The 18,337-nt window shown below is 58.9% G+C and overlaps 1 protein-coding gene across 5 annotated transcripts in view; it reads left to right on the top strand.

Moving 5' to 3' along the window:
* Positions 1–6,517: 6,517 nt before the first annotated feature.
* Positions 6,518–18,337, top strand: part of BAHCC1 (BAH domain and coiled-coil containing 1) — a 55,218-nt gene continuing 43,398 nt past the window's right edge. For all 5 annotated transcript variants that reach the window (XM_061177156.1, XM_061177157.1, XM_061177158.1 and 2 more), the window contains exon 1: positions 6,518–6,711. In XM_061177156.1, coding sequence (XP_061033139.1) covers positions 6,534–6,711 — 178 coding nt within the window. In that variant the 5' untranslated portion in view covers positions 6,518–6,533. The remainder of the gene's footprint in view (positions 6,712–18,337) is intronic.

The following is an 18,337-nucleotide window of genomic DNA, read 5'->3' as shown; positions in this document are numbered from 1 at the left end:
AGCTGCTCCCAGGCCTAGCTCCGGCCCCCGCCTGGTCCTGCGCTGGGTCCAGGAGCCGAGGCCGCCCCCGCCCACCCAGCCAGCCAGCCAGCCACCCACCCCTCCGAGGGCGCGATTTCTCCGGAGCCGGGCCAGGCTCAGGCTGACTTTCCTTGGCGTGCGTGGGAAGCGGGCGGCCTCCGCACGCACCCGCTAGGACAGGACCCGGAGGAACCCGTCCCCTCAACACTCACTCCGGGGCCGATGCTTTGACTTTTTCCTCCGGAAGCCACGGCCCAAGCCCGGTGGTCCGCGCCATAACCGCATCCCCCTTGCCCTGAAGGCTGCGCCCAGCCCGCGCCGGCCCCCCCGGGCCCGCACCCGGGACCTAATTCAATCGCCCCCGGCCTAATGAATAGCCGTGCGCTAATCAGATCTCCGAACGCTTATGAATTTATGCGTGCCGCCTCTCCTCTCGCAGCCGACGCGCGCCACCCTGGATCGCTTCCGAAGGCACCAGTCTTGGAACTGGCCAGGAGCTCGGGCCATGGGGGGCGGGGGTCCTCATCGCCCGGTAGGGGTGTCGCCGGAGCCGGGACTCGGGGCCGCGCGCCCTGTCCTGAGTCCCCGGCCCGGGCCCGCGGAGCCCGGCGCTTACCTGCCAGCCCCGGGCTCTCCGGAGCTGCCCCGCCGGCCGCGCCGCCCGAAGCGGGCTCCCAATTCCGGAGCCCCGCCCGCGGCCCGAGCCCCCACCCAGGTCAGAGATGCCCGCGGGGGAAGGCCGGCCGGGGCCGTGCGCCCGCTTCCCCTTTCTCTCTGGATTCCTTTGATCCGCGGGCTCTCGGCAGCACCTCGGCTCCGGGGGTGCAGGGGTCGGCCCGCGGGGGTCCTGGAAACGGTCCCCAGCTTATCTCCTTTCATCAAGCGGCCTCGGGCCGCCTTGAAACCGCGGAGCCAGTAATTGCTTTTTTCAGGAGGCCCTGTGCGGACTAGACAACAGCCAATCAGCGCCTTGTTTACACTCGGTGATTGACAGCCTACTGGCGGAGTGCCAGCCAATCCCGGAGGTCCCGCGGGAGAGGGCGGGGGGGGGAAGGAAGGTGACAACAGAAAGCCTCCGGCTTAACCCCTTCGTGTCCCTACCGGAATGAGCCGGCGGAGAATTTCTAACGCGTGTGCCTGTGTTGGTTGGCATCTAGTATAAATACCTTTTTTTTTTGTCCCCCAGAGGGGCAGGCAGAGCTTCACGTGGAGAAAGAGAAGTAAAAATAATGTATCCATCGCCACTAAGACATCGCCTTGACTCCAGAGAATAAATAGCGTTTTGTTGGGAAACCAAATTCTAACAGAAATATTTGGAGAATATCTTTAAAAGTAGTTTGCATCTGATTACGATGAAGATATTCGTTCAGTGGCTCTTTTAATTGAGGCGAGAATTTAGCAGATATGCAGGAAAGCAACATTGAAAAATACCATGCATGGTTTCCACACCGTGGGTATCAAGGTGAGCATATTTTAAAAATCTAGTTGCAGATGAAGGAGGGGAAATCTTTGTCATGGCCATAAACCCCCGATTTTCATTTTGATCGGTGCTCCGTTGCAAAATGTAGCCAAGAGAGATAAAAACTGAGGTTCCGCAGATAGGTGGCCAGAGATACAGGACCTTCTCCCCAGGGTCTGATCCCTGGGGCAGGGGGAGGAGAGGACCAGACAGGCGACTCTAGAGCCCGTGGTACCCAGGCTGCTGTGGGCATGGGACATTCCTGAGCTCGGTCAGAGCAGGCGGAGGCCTCGGAGTGGTGGAAGGGCCGGGCAACCCGGGGAGGCCTCCATGCTTGGGACTCGGGCCTACCTGTGACGGGTTCAGCCACCTGCCAGACAGATCCCAGGTATTTTAAAAAGCATCTGCTTCAACGCGTGTTGCTGTTTCTTCTCCTGGCCTCTGTGCTCCAGACGCCAAACTTTATACCTGCTGGGTTAAATTAAAAAAAAAAAAAAAAGCAAAAGCCTTCTCCTCGGCGTGGACATGCGCTCCCACTCGCCCCTGCTCCCTCTCCCGCCCTGCGCCAACACATTCCCATTCAGCAGCAACGATCTGCGCAAAGGAGCTGCGCAGTCGCCGGGCTTGAATTAGGCGCCATCGGGCTCAGTAGTAGCCCTGCTGCTCCCTGATTGGCAGCTCCCTGGCCCGGCGCCAGCCTATTGGGAGGCCTGTTTACGCCGAATGAGTGGCACGAGCTCCCGGCCGAGGAGGGCCGCGCGGCCAATCAGCGCGCAGGCTGCTCGGGGCTGAGTGGCACGAGCTTATTAGTATGCAGGGCCCGTGGCTTGCCGCGCCGGGCTGCAGGTTTGAGAGCCGCTCTGGATGGGCTCGCTAGAGTCGTTGTTGTGGAAGCGGTGCATTTACAGTGCAACAGTCAGCACATTGAAAATACCAATAGGAATACAAAACAAAGTCACATTTACTGGTTTAATTGTATTGCATTCAATTGTATCCAGGAAACAGCCTCCAGTAAGTAACTGAAATTGCTTTCATTTTTTTGTTTTTGTATTTTTATTATTATTTTATTTTTTATTTTGGCTTTGGGGATTTACAATTTTTTTAGTAAGAGAAATTCAGGGTTGCGATGTTAAGAAGTATATATCTTCCCTTTTAAAAAATCCGTTATAATGTCGAGCAGGCTTTTTTTTTTTGAAGATGGACTATATATAAGAGCGATTTTTTCTCCCTTTGAAAAATCTTATCGATCGCTTTAAAATTCCCCCCGTAATGCGTCCTTGCTTTGCTCTGAGCGCTTGTTGTCTCGATCGACACCCAGCATTAAAAATAAATGATCGCGACAGGACAGGGACCGCCAGGCTGCGTCTGGCGCAAGCCGCGCGGGCGGCTCCGGGTGGACAGTCGGCGAGGTCCCCGACGCAGCCAACGCGCTCTCGGCTCTGGCGGCACCACGAACGAACCCCAGTTGTTCGCCCCACACACACCCTGTTTCCCTCCCCCGAGCAGCCTCGGGTCAGCCCCGCCCGGTCGCTCCGCGGCGCCGGGAACCGGCTGGCTCGCGCTGGCCGAGGCGGCCCGAGCCGCCTACCAGAGTGGCTTGCCGGCCGCCGGCCGCGTGGGGGCGAGGGACCGGGCGGAAAGGGGTAACCGCGAGGTTTTGGGGGGTTCGTTTCCCAGAGCCTAATTCATTTCAGGACGTTTCAGAAAATTTTTTCTGGGGGTGGTGAGGGTGGAGGAGGTGGCCAAGCGAGGCTAGCGCAGCGGGGCTTTCTCCCCGCGCGCATTCCGGGCGGTGTGCGGGGCTCAGGCCACCGCCCGCGAGGCGGGGTCTGCGGGCGGGTGCGCCCTGGGGTGCGGGGGTCTGGCGCGGCCCCGGGCCTCGGTCGTCTCCCGGCGTGGGGGGGGGGGTGGTGGTGTCGGGCGCGACCGTTTCGCAGGGAGCGGGTTCTGTGGCGGCGCCCGAGCAGCCCGCGCCCCGCGCGCGCCGGGCCCCAGCCCAGCCTGCATGTCCCACAACGCCAGCGCACTCGGAGACGGCGCCGGGGGATGCGGGCGGCCGAAGCAAGGGCAGGGTTTTCCGTGTATAAGTTAAAACCGAAGCAAACCCGAAGGAGCCCCACATCCTGGAGCGCTTGAGCCACGCGCAGAGGGACGGGCGGCTCCGGGGACCGCGCCGCGGGGTCCTGGGGAGGAGCCCGGCTTTCCGAGGTTCGGCTCTTTCCAAAATACCCTTGTCAGCGATTTTCCAGCCGGCGTGGGGCCCCGTGCCCGCCACCGTTTTCGCTCCGTTTCCTCTTTGGGTCCGGCCCGATCCGAGGCTGGAGCTGTCCTTTACTGCGGCCTCTCCTGGAGCTGGGGGGAGGGGGATCGGAGCCCTAGGACTCGCGAATGGCGGCGCCTGGGCTCCGGGCTCGGGGCTCCGGGCCCAGGCCGGGGCGGCCCCGCTCCCTGCCTGGCTCGTGTTCCGCAGGCCCGCAGGAGCCGCTCTCTGGCGGGCAGTGAGGCGCAGCGCGGCCTCTCCCCGGGAGCAAAGAACACAAAGAAAAGCTCTCTCCGACCTGGTAAGAATCTCTGCGGCACAAACGAGCGACAATAACCCACCTCCTTCCGCGTAAAAAGTCTAGCGGGCTGGTGGGGAAGGATCAATCCAGCCCGCGATCTGCCCGCAGAAGGTGAAGATTAAAATTGCCGCTGGTAGCCAAGCCCGCGTCCCGAGAATCGAGAGCAACTCTCTCTTTCTCGACAATTTTGGAATTTTTTATGGGAAAAAGGAAACCCCACAAAACAAAAGCATAGCATACACGGCTCCCCGGAGGCCGCCGGGAAGCCCCCCACCCCCCGCGCGCGCAGCCCCGGGCCTTCCGCGCCTTTGAAGCCGCAGGTTCCCGACCTCCCTCCCCTCCTTTCCCTTTGTCCCTCCCCGCGCCCCCCGGCCCCTAGCCCGGTGCGGGCAGCCCCTCCCTCCCCTGACCCCGGCGCGGGCAGCCCCCTCGCCCGGCGCTCCCCCGGCCCTGGAGGCCGGGCGCTCGCTCTGCAGGCCGGAGCGGCGGCGAGCCGAGTTATTTGTTAGACCGGGGTAGAGAGCTGACGATCCCCAGAGGGAGGAAGCCCCAAACCCCTCTGTATAAAGTTGAGAGACAAAGAGAACTCTTTGTGTAGGTCTCGTTTATTTACAATGCAAAAGCTCTCCGAATAAATATTAAAAAGCTTATCAGCTGAGCAAATATGTATTCACTTAATACATTATGTTTTCGGTTGTAGATTAAATCAAACACAAAATAGTCTGCAAATAAGACGTGTAGAACCTGTAGCATTAAATATAGCAATTTAAAATGGTATTCACAAAATGGAAAACATCTTAATCGCTTTATTGTCACGGTGGGACGGCTAAAAAAAATCAGAAGACTTTCTGCAAAGTTCACAGTTAAGAATATTAAGCCTACCCATCTCCCTGTTGTTGAGGTGATATCAAACATTAAAACAATGCAGATTTAGGAAATGAGAAATGTGTCGAATGAAAGCGGTCCTCCACGCGGGCGCACAGCCGTCCAGTTTATGTGTTGCTCCGCCGTTCCGCACTCAGCGTCTGAAATTACCCCCAATTTCGCTTCCGAGTGGACTCTCGACGTTGGGTGGGGGTGGAAGAGAAGGGAGGTGGGGGGCATTAAGTGCCCAGCCGGGAGGTGGAGGTGGACGACGGAGGCCGGGGGTCTGTTGGGACCTGGGCAGCGGTGAAGGTTGCGCTGGGCCCGGGCACTTGTCCGCCTCCCCAGGGCCCAGCCCGGCGTCGCAAACCCCACGTCCCCCGGCCGTGCAGAGACAGGCCTCGGCTCGGCGACCCGGGGCAGGCGCTGAAGGGAGAAATAACGTGGCCGATTTGGGGCGTTAAGAGAAAACAATTTCTGACTCTCAAATCGCTCCCCTCCAAACCTCCAATCCTCAGAGGAAGATCCTGGGCGAATTTGACTGGGGGGCGGGGTGATTGTTCCAGCCTCTCCAGGAAGCTCCCGGCTCCGGGACGGCCGACCGGGCACTGCGGCGTGGCGGCCCAGGTGACGCCGCCGGCGGACGTAGACCCCTTGGGCTCCGGGGAGCTGGCCCGGGGTCCTGGCTCGGCAATGCGGAGTGGGGGCCTGGTCCCCTTAGGGATGTTGGCGGGGGGGCGCGGCGGGTTCAAAAGAATGTGCCGAAAGACGCATGAGGGGGATGGGGAGAGGGAAGAAAAGGAAGGTTATTTAAAAAAAACAAACAAAAACTCTTGAGTTACAATCAATAAAATTACTCGCTTAATTAACATGGTCATTCGGTTAAGCAGAATGCAGTAAAAGCTGAACCTCAGAATGGGGGGAGAGGAAAAAAGCTAGCGTCGACCCCAGGCCTTTCCTCAGAGACACCTTTGGGCAGCGGGGGAGGGGAGAGGGTGTGCGTGTGAGAGTGTGTGTGTGTGTGTGTGTGTGTGTGTGCGTGATGGCTTCGCAGATTTGGGTTTTTATCAGCCAGCGGAGCCAGCAGCCTTTCGCCGAGGCGCCCTCGCCGCAGGGATCCGCGAAGGGGAAGCGTAGAGCTGTACGGCCGGGTTCCCTCAGGCTCCTCCGGGCGGAGCGTGGCCGGGACGGTGCGTGTGCGCGCGGTGATCGGGGCGGCCCGGGTGGCCAGCGCGCGCGCGTGCAGCGGGGAGACGCGCGGAGCTCTCCGGGCCCGGCCGCCGGGCCTGGCCGCGGCTCGGGCCGACGGGGTGGGGGGGTGGGGGGCGGGCGGGGCGGAGACCCCCGGGCGAGCCGAGCCCCAGAGTCACCAAGTCTCCTCTGCTTGCCTCCGCAGACTATGGACCCGCACGGCGACCGCCGGCTCGGCACGCAGCCGCCCGCCGAGGAGCCCAGTCCGCCGGCGTGCTGACCGGCCCCGCCGCCGCCGCCGCCGCCGCCGCCAGTGACCCCGGACGCCGCCTCCTCCGCGCCGCCCGCGCGCCGTCCGCGCGCCGAGCCGCCCCCGGGCCCCGGCCGCGCTGCTCCCGGGAGGCGGCGGCGGGCCGGGGCCGGGGCCGGGGCCCGGCATGGATGGCCGCGATTTCGCACCGCCGCCGCATCTGCTGTCGGACCGCGGGAGCCTGGGCCACCGCAGCGCCGCCGCTGCCGCGCGCCTCGCCCCGGCCGGGCCCGCTGCGCAGCCCCCGGCGCACTTCCAGCCCGGAAAGTACTTCCCGTCGCCGCTGCCCATGGCTTCGCACACAGGTCAGTGCCGGCCGGGCGGGCGCGGGAGAGGAGGCCCTGCCGCGAGGTGGGCATGGTCGAGGGTCGAACGGGATCCTGCTCCTCCTCTCCTTGGAGCATTTGCGGAGAAGCCTTCGGTTTCATTTCCCTGCTCCGGCACCGGTGGCGGCCCGCGCATCCTGCGGGCGCCCCGAGCCGGATCATCGCGGTTTAGAGCGGCCTTCCCCAGGGTCCCCCAGCGTCTCGGAGGGGCAGCCTCGGAGCCGGCTAAAAATAAAGCCTTTCCCCTCCTGCTACCCTCCCCCACCCCTTCCTGCAAAAGAACTAAATTCCGCGGAAACCTCATTTCTGCATTCTGCATTCACATCCTTAAAAACATTCCGGGGCTGGGACAACGAGGCACATTCTGCGGGAACAAAACGGCCGTTGTGAAGGTGGGGGGGGGGTGTGCCGCGGCCTCTCGGATTAGGGCGGTGTGTGCGCGGGGTGAGCGTTAATAGGGACTGCTGGTGTAAGACGAGCAAATCCTGTTTCTATATAAAGCCTTGAAGTGTCAGGGCGAGAATGGGTTTGCAGGGGATGCATTTGCTTTAACAAGTGCCTCTGGTATCCTGCTAAAGCCGGACAAAGCGTGGCCAGATCGCGGCCCAGCCCCGCGGCCTGCGCCCTGGGGGAGCGCAGCGCCGGCGCCGGCTCGGCTGGGGGCGGCGCGGGGGCCGCCGACGGATTTCGGTGCAGGCGAGTTCGCGGCAAATTTGCTCCAGGAGGAGAGAGCTGGGGCCGCCCTGCACTCGGGTCTTCTCCAGTTCTCTCCCGGAGAGAGCTGTTCCTTGGCAGAGCTGACCCAGGCCTCCAGAGCAGTCGCCGTCTCGGGTGGCTTTGATATTACTGCCGAGCCAGGTCAGAGGAGAAGCAGGGCCAGGCAGAGGGTGGCGAAGGGGCCGCTATCTCGCCTGAGACCCTGGAGGTCACTGGCCAGCGCCGGCTGAGTTTGCAGGAAGCTGGAGGGGCTGCGCGTGTGGGGACCCGCTGGTCACCCTGAAAGGTTGGCTTGCTTTTGTTTACAGTTTGTTCTAAACATCAGAAATGTTGTTTGCCGCTTTTTTTGTTGTTGTTAATTTGGCAGTAACACTTATTGCTAGCTTGATGAACTGTGAATACTAATAAAATTATATCTGCTTTAATGGGATTACAATTAGTGTGTGGATTAAAACGGATGGCAGAGTCAGGCTAGAAGGGAAAATGTCAGAAGGGAGGGCAGTCAGAAAGAAAAACATAAATTACCTAAAAAGAAAAAAAATACGAGAAATTGCTTGATTACTAATGGGCGTTTAGCATTTACAACGTGAGATACGAAAAGTTCGAGCACGCTGAGAGTGGAGGGGCTGGTGCTCAGCACTCTCCTGGAATCAGCCCTTCGCCCGCGTTTCCTGTTCCAGTGCGAGCCTTCTGCAAGGCTTTTTTTCTCTTCCTTGCTCTTCCTTCTTCCTCTCCCTTGCTTTTTTCCTCTTATAGATTTATAACTCAAAAGAGCAAAAGTACTTGCCTGGGCAATTGGTGATTTTAAATATCTGTCCTTGCTGTCCCTGTGGTTGTCTTTCCTGCCCCTGCATTGGAGATGCTGCCCGCCCAGCTCAGCCCACACTGGGGGGTTGAGGTTGGGGGCTTGTGGTGGCAGCGGGGACAGTGCTACAGTTTCCCTAGTCCCTTCAGGCTGCACACACACACACACACACACACACACACACACACCCCCGCATATGCCATACCCTCTAGCCTGAAGGGTACAGAAACAAGGGTCCAGAAGGACCCCTGACACCAAGGCTCTCCCAGTAGTGCACAGACAGGCTGGGGCTGTGCCCCCCTTTGGGGGGGGGCAGGGCCAGACCACATTCCCCATCAGTTCAGGTCACTGCTGTCTCTCTCGTCCCCATTCAACAGCCCACGGCTCTCGCCAGGTCCTGGTCAGCCGCCATTTCCCCTTTCTGTTCTTATATCCAGATGCTGGCACCACCAAGTCAGGTGGGAACGTGGTCTGGGTGGCCCAAACCATTGTCCTGTTCATTCCAAGTTTGACCACGTGGTTCTTGGATCGTAGGCCATGGAGGGTTTGGAGAAATTGGGTGGGTGCTGGCTTGGTCTGTGTCCTTGACCCAGACCCTACCCACCTCCCCCATATGCAGGGTGCTCTAGAGGGCGCTGGAGGTCCCCAGGGCACCCTAGTGGGGGGAGCTGGAGGGCCACGTGTCCCCTGCTCCTGGAGGCTGTTTCCACCTCCCGGGGGACCAGAGAGACCTATTGTGCTTGGAGATGTTCAACCCATTTGTGACGGGAAGGCTGGCCTACAGGGCGTCCAGCTAGAAACATCTGCCGCTGAAAGCCTTTTGAAATTGCTGAAAGCCAGTATCTTGTATTGGTTTTAAAATATAGCTACATGAATTTTTTTAAAAAGGAATTATACCCCAGACTACTTTGCTTTGGTCTGTGTCTGTATATGATCTAGTTTTAAAAGAAAAAGGTATAATTAAGTTAAATTTTTTTTTGCATCTCTTGTATGGATTTCAAAATGGCCAGTTTGGCGGACTTTCTTCCCATTTTCGCGGATGGCCTCAGGTCCACAGGCCACGGCTGCAGCAGCCCATCCCGCCCCTCCCTGCACTGACTACCCTGCTGAAAGGAAAATTGCTCCGAGCTTCTTCCTATTTGTCCGGCTGTAACGTGGGAGTAGGATCCAGCCACCGGAGATCGAGTCCCTGGCTTCTGAGGATTGCTCGTCCCTGGCACAGACACACAGCCTGGCCAAGGGTCTCCCTCCCTGCCCTCCACCAGTGCTGCCCTTTCTCGTCCCCACCCAGTGCTTTCAAAATGTCAGCTTGAGGGACCCCGATGGGATATTGGGCTCCAGGGCTTCTTCCATTGTTTTTCTAAAACTGAAAGTGCCGATAGCTTTATCATCGGGCTGAAGGGTTTTATGGTAAAGTGCTGTTCCAGTAACCTTGTCACCAAAAGGTGCAATTAGAATGTTTGGAATCGTTATTTTTAGTGCAGTGTTAGATTTTGTCTCTAATACAGATGGTCCGGAGGCAAAGCTGTGAAATCTAGGGGAAAAAAAAGGAAAATCAACAACGCACCAACCCAAGATTTTTCATCAGCGCTACTGCCTGGAGCAATTGGGGATCGCGCCTCTCCTCCGAGCGCGTTTAGTAGGAGGCAGCCCGGCCTGGGAGAAGCCCAGTCCCCGCCCCCTCTTCTAGCCGGTCAGCTCCTGCCCTCCATCCTTCTCTGTACGTCCCCCTCAGGGCTGAACTTTCGAGAATCACCGGGTCTCCACCCGAGGAAGGCAGAGGAGCCGATCAAGTCTTGGTTTCAGCAATGTGACAGCGGGTGGGTTCTCCTCTCCGCCCCTTCTCCCGGCTTCTTTGGGGTGTAAATGGCCGGGCCTGGAAGCCAGGTGCCCTGGGCCTGCGGTTGTTGGGAGTAAAGAGGGCGGCACGTTCCTTCTGGTGGGAGAACCACAAACTTCTCTCCTGCTAAAAGTGCTTCTGATTGCCAATCTCAAAAAAATAAAGAAAAGAAAAGAAAAATGCAGTAGAGGAAAAAAAGATAATTTCTGGGTGTGAAAAGACCTCATCAAAGGGTCCCCCTCCCTCCTCATGTGATATTTTTTTGTAAAGGAAAAAAAATACATTTTTGTAAATACCTCATTAACTCAATGACATGGTGGAGTGTTTCTGCAACAGTTACCAACATTAAGTAGGTGTGAAAAGAGTTACTTTCCGAAGATTCTACCCATCCTGCTCTGTAAGTGACAGAAGCAGACATCAAAGACAAGGCTGCCCTGCGGAGCCAGGAATCCAGTGGCCTCGTGGATCGGCCAGGCTGTGGCCGCCTCGCCCACCCCAGCGAAGCCATTTTTGGAATGTGGGTTTTTTCTCAGTGGGGCTTGTACTGCCCCCATGTCTGATTTTTCCTACAAGGATATTCCTATAGGAATATCCAGGTCACGTGAGCACTAAGGCAAATTAGCCAGCGAGGCAGGGAGCGGCCTTGTGCCATCCCTCATCACCCCCAAACGCTCCCGTGTATTCTTAGAAATCTCCCTCGTCTGCTGTGAGACTGAGTTCAACAGCCCGCACAGACAGGACAAAACGCACAGGAGGCTGTTAGAATAACATGGAGGGAGCTAAAAATACCCCTCAGAAACACACATAAAAAAGCCAAATCCAACAACAGAACGAGCTAAAAATATTCCAGGCTTTGGCAAAGAGCACAGAGTTAAATAAATTATACAAGAGCCATTCATGGGAGCAAGTTGACTTTCTCTCTTACGGGAACTTGGTTCAAGCTAATAAAAATAATAATTTACTGGCCACTGAGCTTTGCTTGAGTTTAGATTTAATTGGTGGGGCTTCTGGCGTTTGTCACTTCTTGGCGATTAGTGGGCTTGCCCTGGCCTGGGGTAGGTTGGGGATGGGGTGCTGAGTCTGGGTCCCTGGAAGCAGGGCAGTGTCTCTCCCCGCCAACCCGAGGAGCAGGGCCTGGGTGCAAGGGCAGGATGCCCAGGAGGCCAGAGAAGGAGGGAGGCTGCAGGGGAGTGGTCAGGGAAGGCAGAAAAGGGACAGGCAAGGCGCCGCTATTTTAATTTGATAAATGATCGTATACCTTTAAGAGTGTGTTTTAACAATCAAGATACACTCCAGCAAGTTGATAGGATGTTCGCTGTCAACTTACATATGTCATCAGCAGGGGCTGTGAGCATAAATAATGTGCGAGAGTGTGCGGGATGCGCTGCAGCCTCTCCAGGAGCCCGGCAGGTATCACCCCTGTCTCTCCTGCTGTCTGGGGGCAGCTGCCAGAGGAGGACGGGAGTCGGGGCACTTCAGGCAGGGTTTTTTCCCTCTGGGGAGTTCCCAGGTCTTCCCACCAAAATAAGAGCTCCAGAAGGCTTGCTCAGAGAGACCACTGTGGGTGTGATCTGAGGCTGGAATCCAGCATTGGCTGGTATCTTTTCAGGGAGCAGATGTCTTAAGTTCAGCCATTTCCCAGGAATGTCAAACTTCCACCTTGGGATTAGGGTCAGGGTAACCTCCTTTGCTCTGTCCTCTTGCTTGCTCTTGATGAGACGCCCCCGGAAATCCCAGCAGGCCCTCCCAACTCCCAAAGGACTACACTTCCCAGAATGCTCCTGGTCTAGCTCCAGGGTCTGAGCCTGGGACCGGCCCCGAGCTGGGAATTCCCAAGCTCAGATAGAGTTCAGCCAGTGCCACTGGGAATGAGTGCTTTCTGGGCGGAAGGGGGCCTTGGTTGCCACCTCCAGTAACCCCTTGCCCTTTCTCCTGAAAGAGGGCTCTGGGCCCTGCCTGGCTTCCTCCCTACCATAAATATCTGCATATAGGCCCCAAAAGATGGGAGCTGCTCCTCTGCCCCAGGGACACCCTGTGCAGAGGGCAGCTGCCTTGATTGGCGTGGCCAGAGTCCCAGGGGGATTCCCACCAGATGCCCTGATCTCAGCCCATTGCACGTGGCCTTCTCAGAGGGGCCCTGGTCACACTGGCCAAGGGTCAGCTTGGAAGGGATGTGGGGACTCCACCTGGGTGGCATCAGGGCTGATCTCTGCCTAGAGAGTCCCATGAGAAAACCCTGCAGAGACTTTGGGGCAGCGCCCCACTCCCCAGCCTCCCACTGACAGGCGGCAGTAAGCCCTATCAATGCCGTATTGACCAGCATCCACCCTGGATGACTTCTGATGAATAGAAACCATCCCCCCAGGATGGGGGTGCTGCCTTAGCCCCTCTGGAAGGAAGGCCTAGCCCATCATCACCCATCCAGAGAAAGTTCTCACTCCTGCCACTGCCAACAGCCTCCTGGAGAGGTGGGCACCCCTTGGGAAAGACCCTCGTCAGAGGTCTTTGCTGGGACTTGCGCCACAGCTCTCGAGCTGAGGCCGACCTCAGGGCTTTGAGGTGCAGCACGTGCCCTGTCTGTTTGGCAGTAGGTGACTTGCACTGCAGGGCTTCCTCCTGCCTTGCCCGCCAGGGGACGGCTCCCCGGGGTTCCCCTGTCCCCATTAACCTCTGGGGCCTCCTTTCTCCCACCAAAGACTCCAGATTAAAAGCAAACAAAATTACAACCAGCATGCACTGTCTAGAACATATCCCCAAAGCCCCGGGCCACGCCAAGGAAGGTTCGGGTTTTGCAGCCCGCACTCCAAGGCTGCTGCTCCGTCTCGGCTTTGACGCCCTGCCTGATGACGTTTTTATGGGATAATATACCATTTAGATCATGCAGGCCTATTTGTCAGTGGGCCGCCCCTGTTTGTTGTAATATATAATATTACTGCCTCCTGTGGCCCTGCCAGCAGCTGCCACTGGAGGACGGGGACCGGTCGGTGGGAACTGGGTGTGGGCTTAGAGGAGGTAGGGGGGCGCTGGGTGGGGGTTGCCCCCTCCCCGCTTATGGGATTGGTGTGGGTTTGCAGCAGGCTGCGGGCCTGGCGGAGAGGCATCCAGTGCCCAAGCTGGGAGCCAGCCGGGCTGGCATCTGAGGGCTGCTGCAGCTGTCCAGACGATTAGGTTCCAGATTGGATCAGCCAGGAAGCTTTTTTTTTTTTTCTTTCTGACCTAGGGTGGGGGAGGGGGAGGAGGGAATGAACAGGTGGGTTGGGTTCCCTGCCCCCTCTCCCCTCCCCCAGGGCCCCCAACAAAGAGTCCAGTGTCTTTAGATCCAAAGACTTTTGAGGCTGGGGAAGGGGGGACCCACTGTGTGCCTGGAACCGGAAGGAAAATTAAAGCAGCCCTGCTTCATCCAAGTATAGGAACTTGGTTTCCTCTAGAAATTACCAGAAATGCAGGGGAGGGGCAGAGGATAGGTGTGCTGCTGAGAGAGGCCTCTGAGTAGTAGGCTGGGGTCCCCAAGGGTGGCCTGGGGTGGTGTCTTCTTGGGGAACCTCGCCAAGTAAGAGAGACTCATCAGCCACATTTAATAACTAAACCACCCTCTGCCATTTTCTTGGGAAAAGGCAATCTTGGCTGGATCCCTTTGCTCCTCCTTCAGGGAAGCCAGAGCCTTTCTTCCCTGGGACTTCCTTCTGAAGGCAACTCTGGGGAGGGCACCATGGCCCCATCATCACAGAGCCAGACCAGGCAGGGCCCCCCACCATCAAGGCAGGCATGCTGGGAGCACAGCTGGATGGGGGTGAAAAGAAGGCAGTTTGGGGACAACCAAGGGGCGGAACCCAGGGTGGGGATGCGGTGGGGGTGTGGGGAAGGGGCTGCACTGCCAGGCTGCTGTCCACCAGCATCTCACAAGCATCTCACAGCACCCTGTGGCAGGCTCCGTCTCAGCACAGGCATTGCTGCCTGGCTCAGCCCGTGTCCCCTTTGGGGGCAGAGGCACAGACCTACCCTGCAGACCCCAATGTCCCCACAGGCCATCCAGTGCATTAACTGGCCGAGCTCACATGAGCCCACAGTGAATGGACACACGTCACACCTGCTCACGTGTGCTCACACCCCCAGGCATGTCCTTACACCCACACCTGCTCACACTCATGCAGACACTTGCTCACAGACACTCACAACTGGCCTTCAAGGAGTCACATCCCAGTTGGCCCCTGGGAGAGCCAGCCCGCCCCGCGATCGGAATGTGCGTTCTGATCTGTCTCCACTTCCCGCCACCTGCTCCATCCTTCAGCTCCTGGCCACCTCCCGGGGATGGAGCCTGAAGGTCCCCAGTGACCCTCGGTGGCAGACTCAGGGCCTGATGTGCAGGGCTTGGTGCTGGTGAGCTGCCCGCCCCTGCTTCAGCCCCCTTCTTCACTGTGTCACTGTGGAACCCATCCTCTGGCTTCTGCTGAACTGGAGCTGGTCCTTTCCCAGCGCCCGCCCCAGGCTTCTGCTTCAGGTGAAGCTATCCCCATGTCCAGTTCCTCCAGGAGGTGCCGGTCAGCTTCCCTGCCCTGCCTCTACCTGCAGGTCAGCCCCAAGCCTGTCTGAGCCTTCAGCCCTGCTTCTCTTTCCCTCAGGGCCTCCCTTACCCAAGCCCCCTACACCGTAGGTCAGCTCCCACCTACCACCCTTGTCATACCACTGTCCCCGAAGGTGTTCCCAACACTCAGCACATGTGCCAAGCCACCCACAGGCTCTGGCCACCTGTACTCCCCTCTTTGCTGCCCCAGGTACCTTCTCTGCTCCCCTTCCCCTGTCCCTCCTGGAGTCTCCCCACCTCGGCAGCCCCTACAGCCACCAGTGCCCAGGCTCCAACCCGCATGGTCCGTGACCTCCGGCCCTGACCGCCCTTGGCAGTCTGTCCCCCCAGGCCTTGCAGCACCCCCGTCCTTCTCCACATGGGGCCACCTTCCCCGTGGGACCACAGCGTCCTGAGTCTGGGTGTCTGTGCCCTCCATCCCTTTGTTCCCCCGGAGCTGGGCCTGGCCGTTGCTGGCCTCCCTCCCGTGCAGGATGGCTGGGGCCCAGACGGGGTGTGTGTGCCTGTCCACACTTGGGTAAAGCACGCACGTGCCTGTGGACATAGAAAGAGCCCTGTTCGTTTTTTTTCTCCTGCAATTTTGACCCCACACTGGAAAATCGAGACGATAACCCTCTGGGAGAACCTCATGAGGAGGAGAAGGGCAGGAGACACCGGAGTCTGAATTGGTCCTGGTCTCTTCACTAAAAACCAAGGTGCCCGCCCGACACCCGACCACACATACATGGGGACATTCACGTGGGCAGCGTCTCCAGCCTGTGTGGCCACCTCCCAGGGGCCAGGTCAGCATCTCCTTACCTTCCAGAAGCATCTTCTGTCGTCCGCAGAGGCTCGCAGACTGTGTGCACTCCATTTAAAAGAGGTGTCAGAGCTAAAAAGATTGGCAGAGAGGACAGTCCCCTCCTTCTTAGTGTCACACCCAGTGACGGGGTGAGGGGGTGGCAGCGAGAGGTCCACTGGGCAGTGCAGCCCAGCGTCATCCTTGCGGCATGCGGGCTGGCCTCTGGGCGCACATGTGAGGTTGTGCAGTGGAGAGGGGGACCAGTGGAGATAGAACAAGGCTCAGGATGGGACTGTCCCTGCGGAGACACCGCTGCCCCCTCCCCCTGCAGTAAAGGAGGGACCTGGTGGAGCAGGAGCTGGGCACCGGGTGGGACCACTTTCTGTCTGTCCCTTGACTGGCCCCTGCAGGTGACTCCCTCACCGTCAACATGTGTGGTGGGGCACCTACGATCGATTGGAGGGCAGAAGCCAGCGGCTTCACCTGGGCCTTAGGGCCTGGTGGGCGAAGGGGGACAGACGCTGGGGGAGAGCTGCCCGCTCCCCTCCCCTCCCTTCTGTGGTGGCTGTGTGGGTGGCTGCATAGGCAGGGGCTTGGGGGGCAACCAACAAAAGGGAAACGAGGGCACAGGAGAGATGAGGGAGCAGGGCTGTGGCCCCTCGCCATCTGCTCCATCTCCATCCCGGGCAGGCAGGCATGGCAGCGAGGGGCTGCAGGCACTGGAGCATTGTGTTGCCAGGTGGGGCCCGCTCGCTGCACCACTCTGCTTTCCAGCATTTACACACCAGGAGGCTTAGGAGCCGCTCCTGGTTTTGGCCTCAGTGCCCAGCCTGGGAGGAGTGCGTGGCTGCCCGGGGCTGGTGGCAGTTAGTGGCACACCCCTGCCTGCACATCTCATGGAGGCTCTTTCCCACAAGCCCTGCCTCTCCAGATCCTGGTCGCTTCTCTCCCCCAGGCAGCGCTCACATCCCTGCACTTTGCACTCAGTGGGGCACAGGCCCTCGATGCCTCGTCCCATCACTCCCTATAGGGTCCTGGCGGCCGGCAGGTGGGGGATTCAGGACCCAGTCCTGGACATGGACGCGGTGAGGGCAGGACCGGGGCTCCCGCCCGCCTCCTGGCCTCAGCAGCGCCATGCAGAAGGGTGCCAGCAGATCCCTCTGTCCCTGGCCTGTGTGCACAGCCTTCCTCACCCTACACAGGATGCAGGGGAAGGAGCCGGACCTGTGGTCCCCCAGGACTTGCCCGTTTGCCTGGTGAGGCAGCTGCCCTGTTCAACTGGCCTTCCACAGGCCTGGCCAGCAGGTCACTTGAGGGCAGTTTGCCTGGAGCCAGTCCCCTTTTTGAGACATTTTGCATCCCTTTGGGTCTCCTAAAAATAAGCTTTTAATTTGTTTTAAATTAATATTAAAATTAAATCTAAATTAAATTGTAATGCATCTTTAGGCGAACTCTTAAAAAGCCCTTAACGAGTATGAATACAGATAAAATCAAGAAAAGTTGGGAAGGTGCACACGAGCAGCGTCATCTTTACACCTGTCAAACGTCTGCTCCAAGATACAGGCCAGTGAGATAGCCCCAAGCAGCTGCGCAAGGCAGTGTGGGTCACCAAGAGGTCCGAGGGCCATTGTTGGAGGCCAGGGTGCCCGGGCAGCCTGTGACTTCCTCGGATTCCAGGGTGAGGGTGAGTGACCCTGCACACTGCAGCCACTCAGTAACTGTTTGTCTAACGAATGAGCTGGGTTAGAATTTCATTCTCTGGACGGAGCTCAGGGCCCAGTCTGTGGCTTGGGTGACAAAGACGTTTGTGCTGTCCGGTCTGGGCAGCACTTTCTTCCGATGTTCCCACGCCAGCTGCCTGCCCTAGTGAGGTCAGCAGGTGCCCTGGGCTTACCTGGGCACTCCTCCTGGACTGCCTGGGGCTGATGGAGATTCAGGGCAGCCCCACCAGGCCCTGGGTCCCTCTCGGGAGCAGTCAGCTGGCCCGGGGCCTGGCCGCTGGACCAGGTGGCCGGAGGGCATGGTGCATCTTGAGGTCTCTAGACTGTGTGTGGGGCACCCTTTGGAGACCTCATTCCACCCGGGCAGCCCAGCCCAGAGCCCCCACCCCTGCTCTGGCAGCAGAGCCTTTTCCACACACGACACTTGGTCGGAGCCCAGCATGTGAATCGGGCGAGGGGTCAGTCCTCAGGCTCAGGGCCGAGTCCCCTGCTGCCCCCTGGCCCTGAGGCAGGTGGGGTCCAGGTGGAGGCTCAGCAAGACCACTTGCTTGCTCTGTGGTCACATCGGGAGCCACCCAGGAGCACAGGCTTCTGGGCTGGAGGTCCAAGGCTGGTTCTCTGCCTGAGCCCCCAGCCCCTGGCATGGGGTGGGGCTGGGGGAGCATAGGGCTGGGTGCCCAGGCTGTGGGTGAGCTGCACGGGGCAGGGGTCTTCTCTCCATTGGGAGCTCTTGCTGGGCCGCCCCGAGGCTGGTTCCCCGCTAGCTCCCCTGGGCTGGCTGGCACTCCATCCCCGTTTGGGACCCCCAGACCAGTGGAGTGCACTTCACCCCAGAAACAGCTCTCCTTGCCCTGTTCACTTCAAGAGTTCCCAGAAACACCGTAGTTTTATGTCAGAGAATTGAGGTTTTCTGTCTACTTATACTCACCGTCTTTAGAAATTAAAATATTTTATTTCCGTTCTTTGAAGAAAGTGGGGTGGTTTGTCAAAGCAGCGCTGTTAGAAGAAACTACAAGGATACAGAGCCCTGGGTGCATCCTGCCCCCACCCCATCTCCCTTCTCATGGGGGCGCAGCGCTGCCCCCAGGAGCACACTGTGGGGGATCCCTGCTCCCCAGCGGGCTGCCCCCAGAATGCTCCTCCCTCCAGGAGCCGTGGG

The sequence above is a fragment of the Eubalaena glacialis genome, chromosome 19 (genome assembly GCF_028564815.1).
Source record: "Eubalaena glacialis isolate mEubGla1 chromosome 19, mEubGla1.1.hap2.+ XY, whole genome shotgun sequence".
Classification (NCBI taxonomy): Eukaryota; Metazoa; Chordata; class Mammalia; order Artiodactyla; family Balaenidae; genus Eubalaena; species Eubalaena glacialis.
This window is presented reverse-complemented; position numbering and strand designations above follow the sequence as displayed.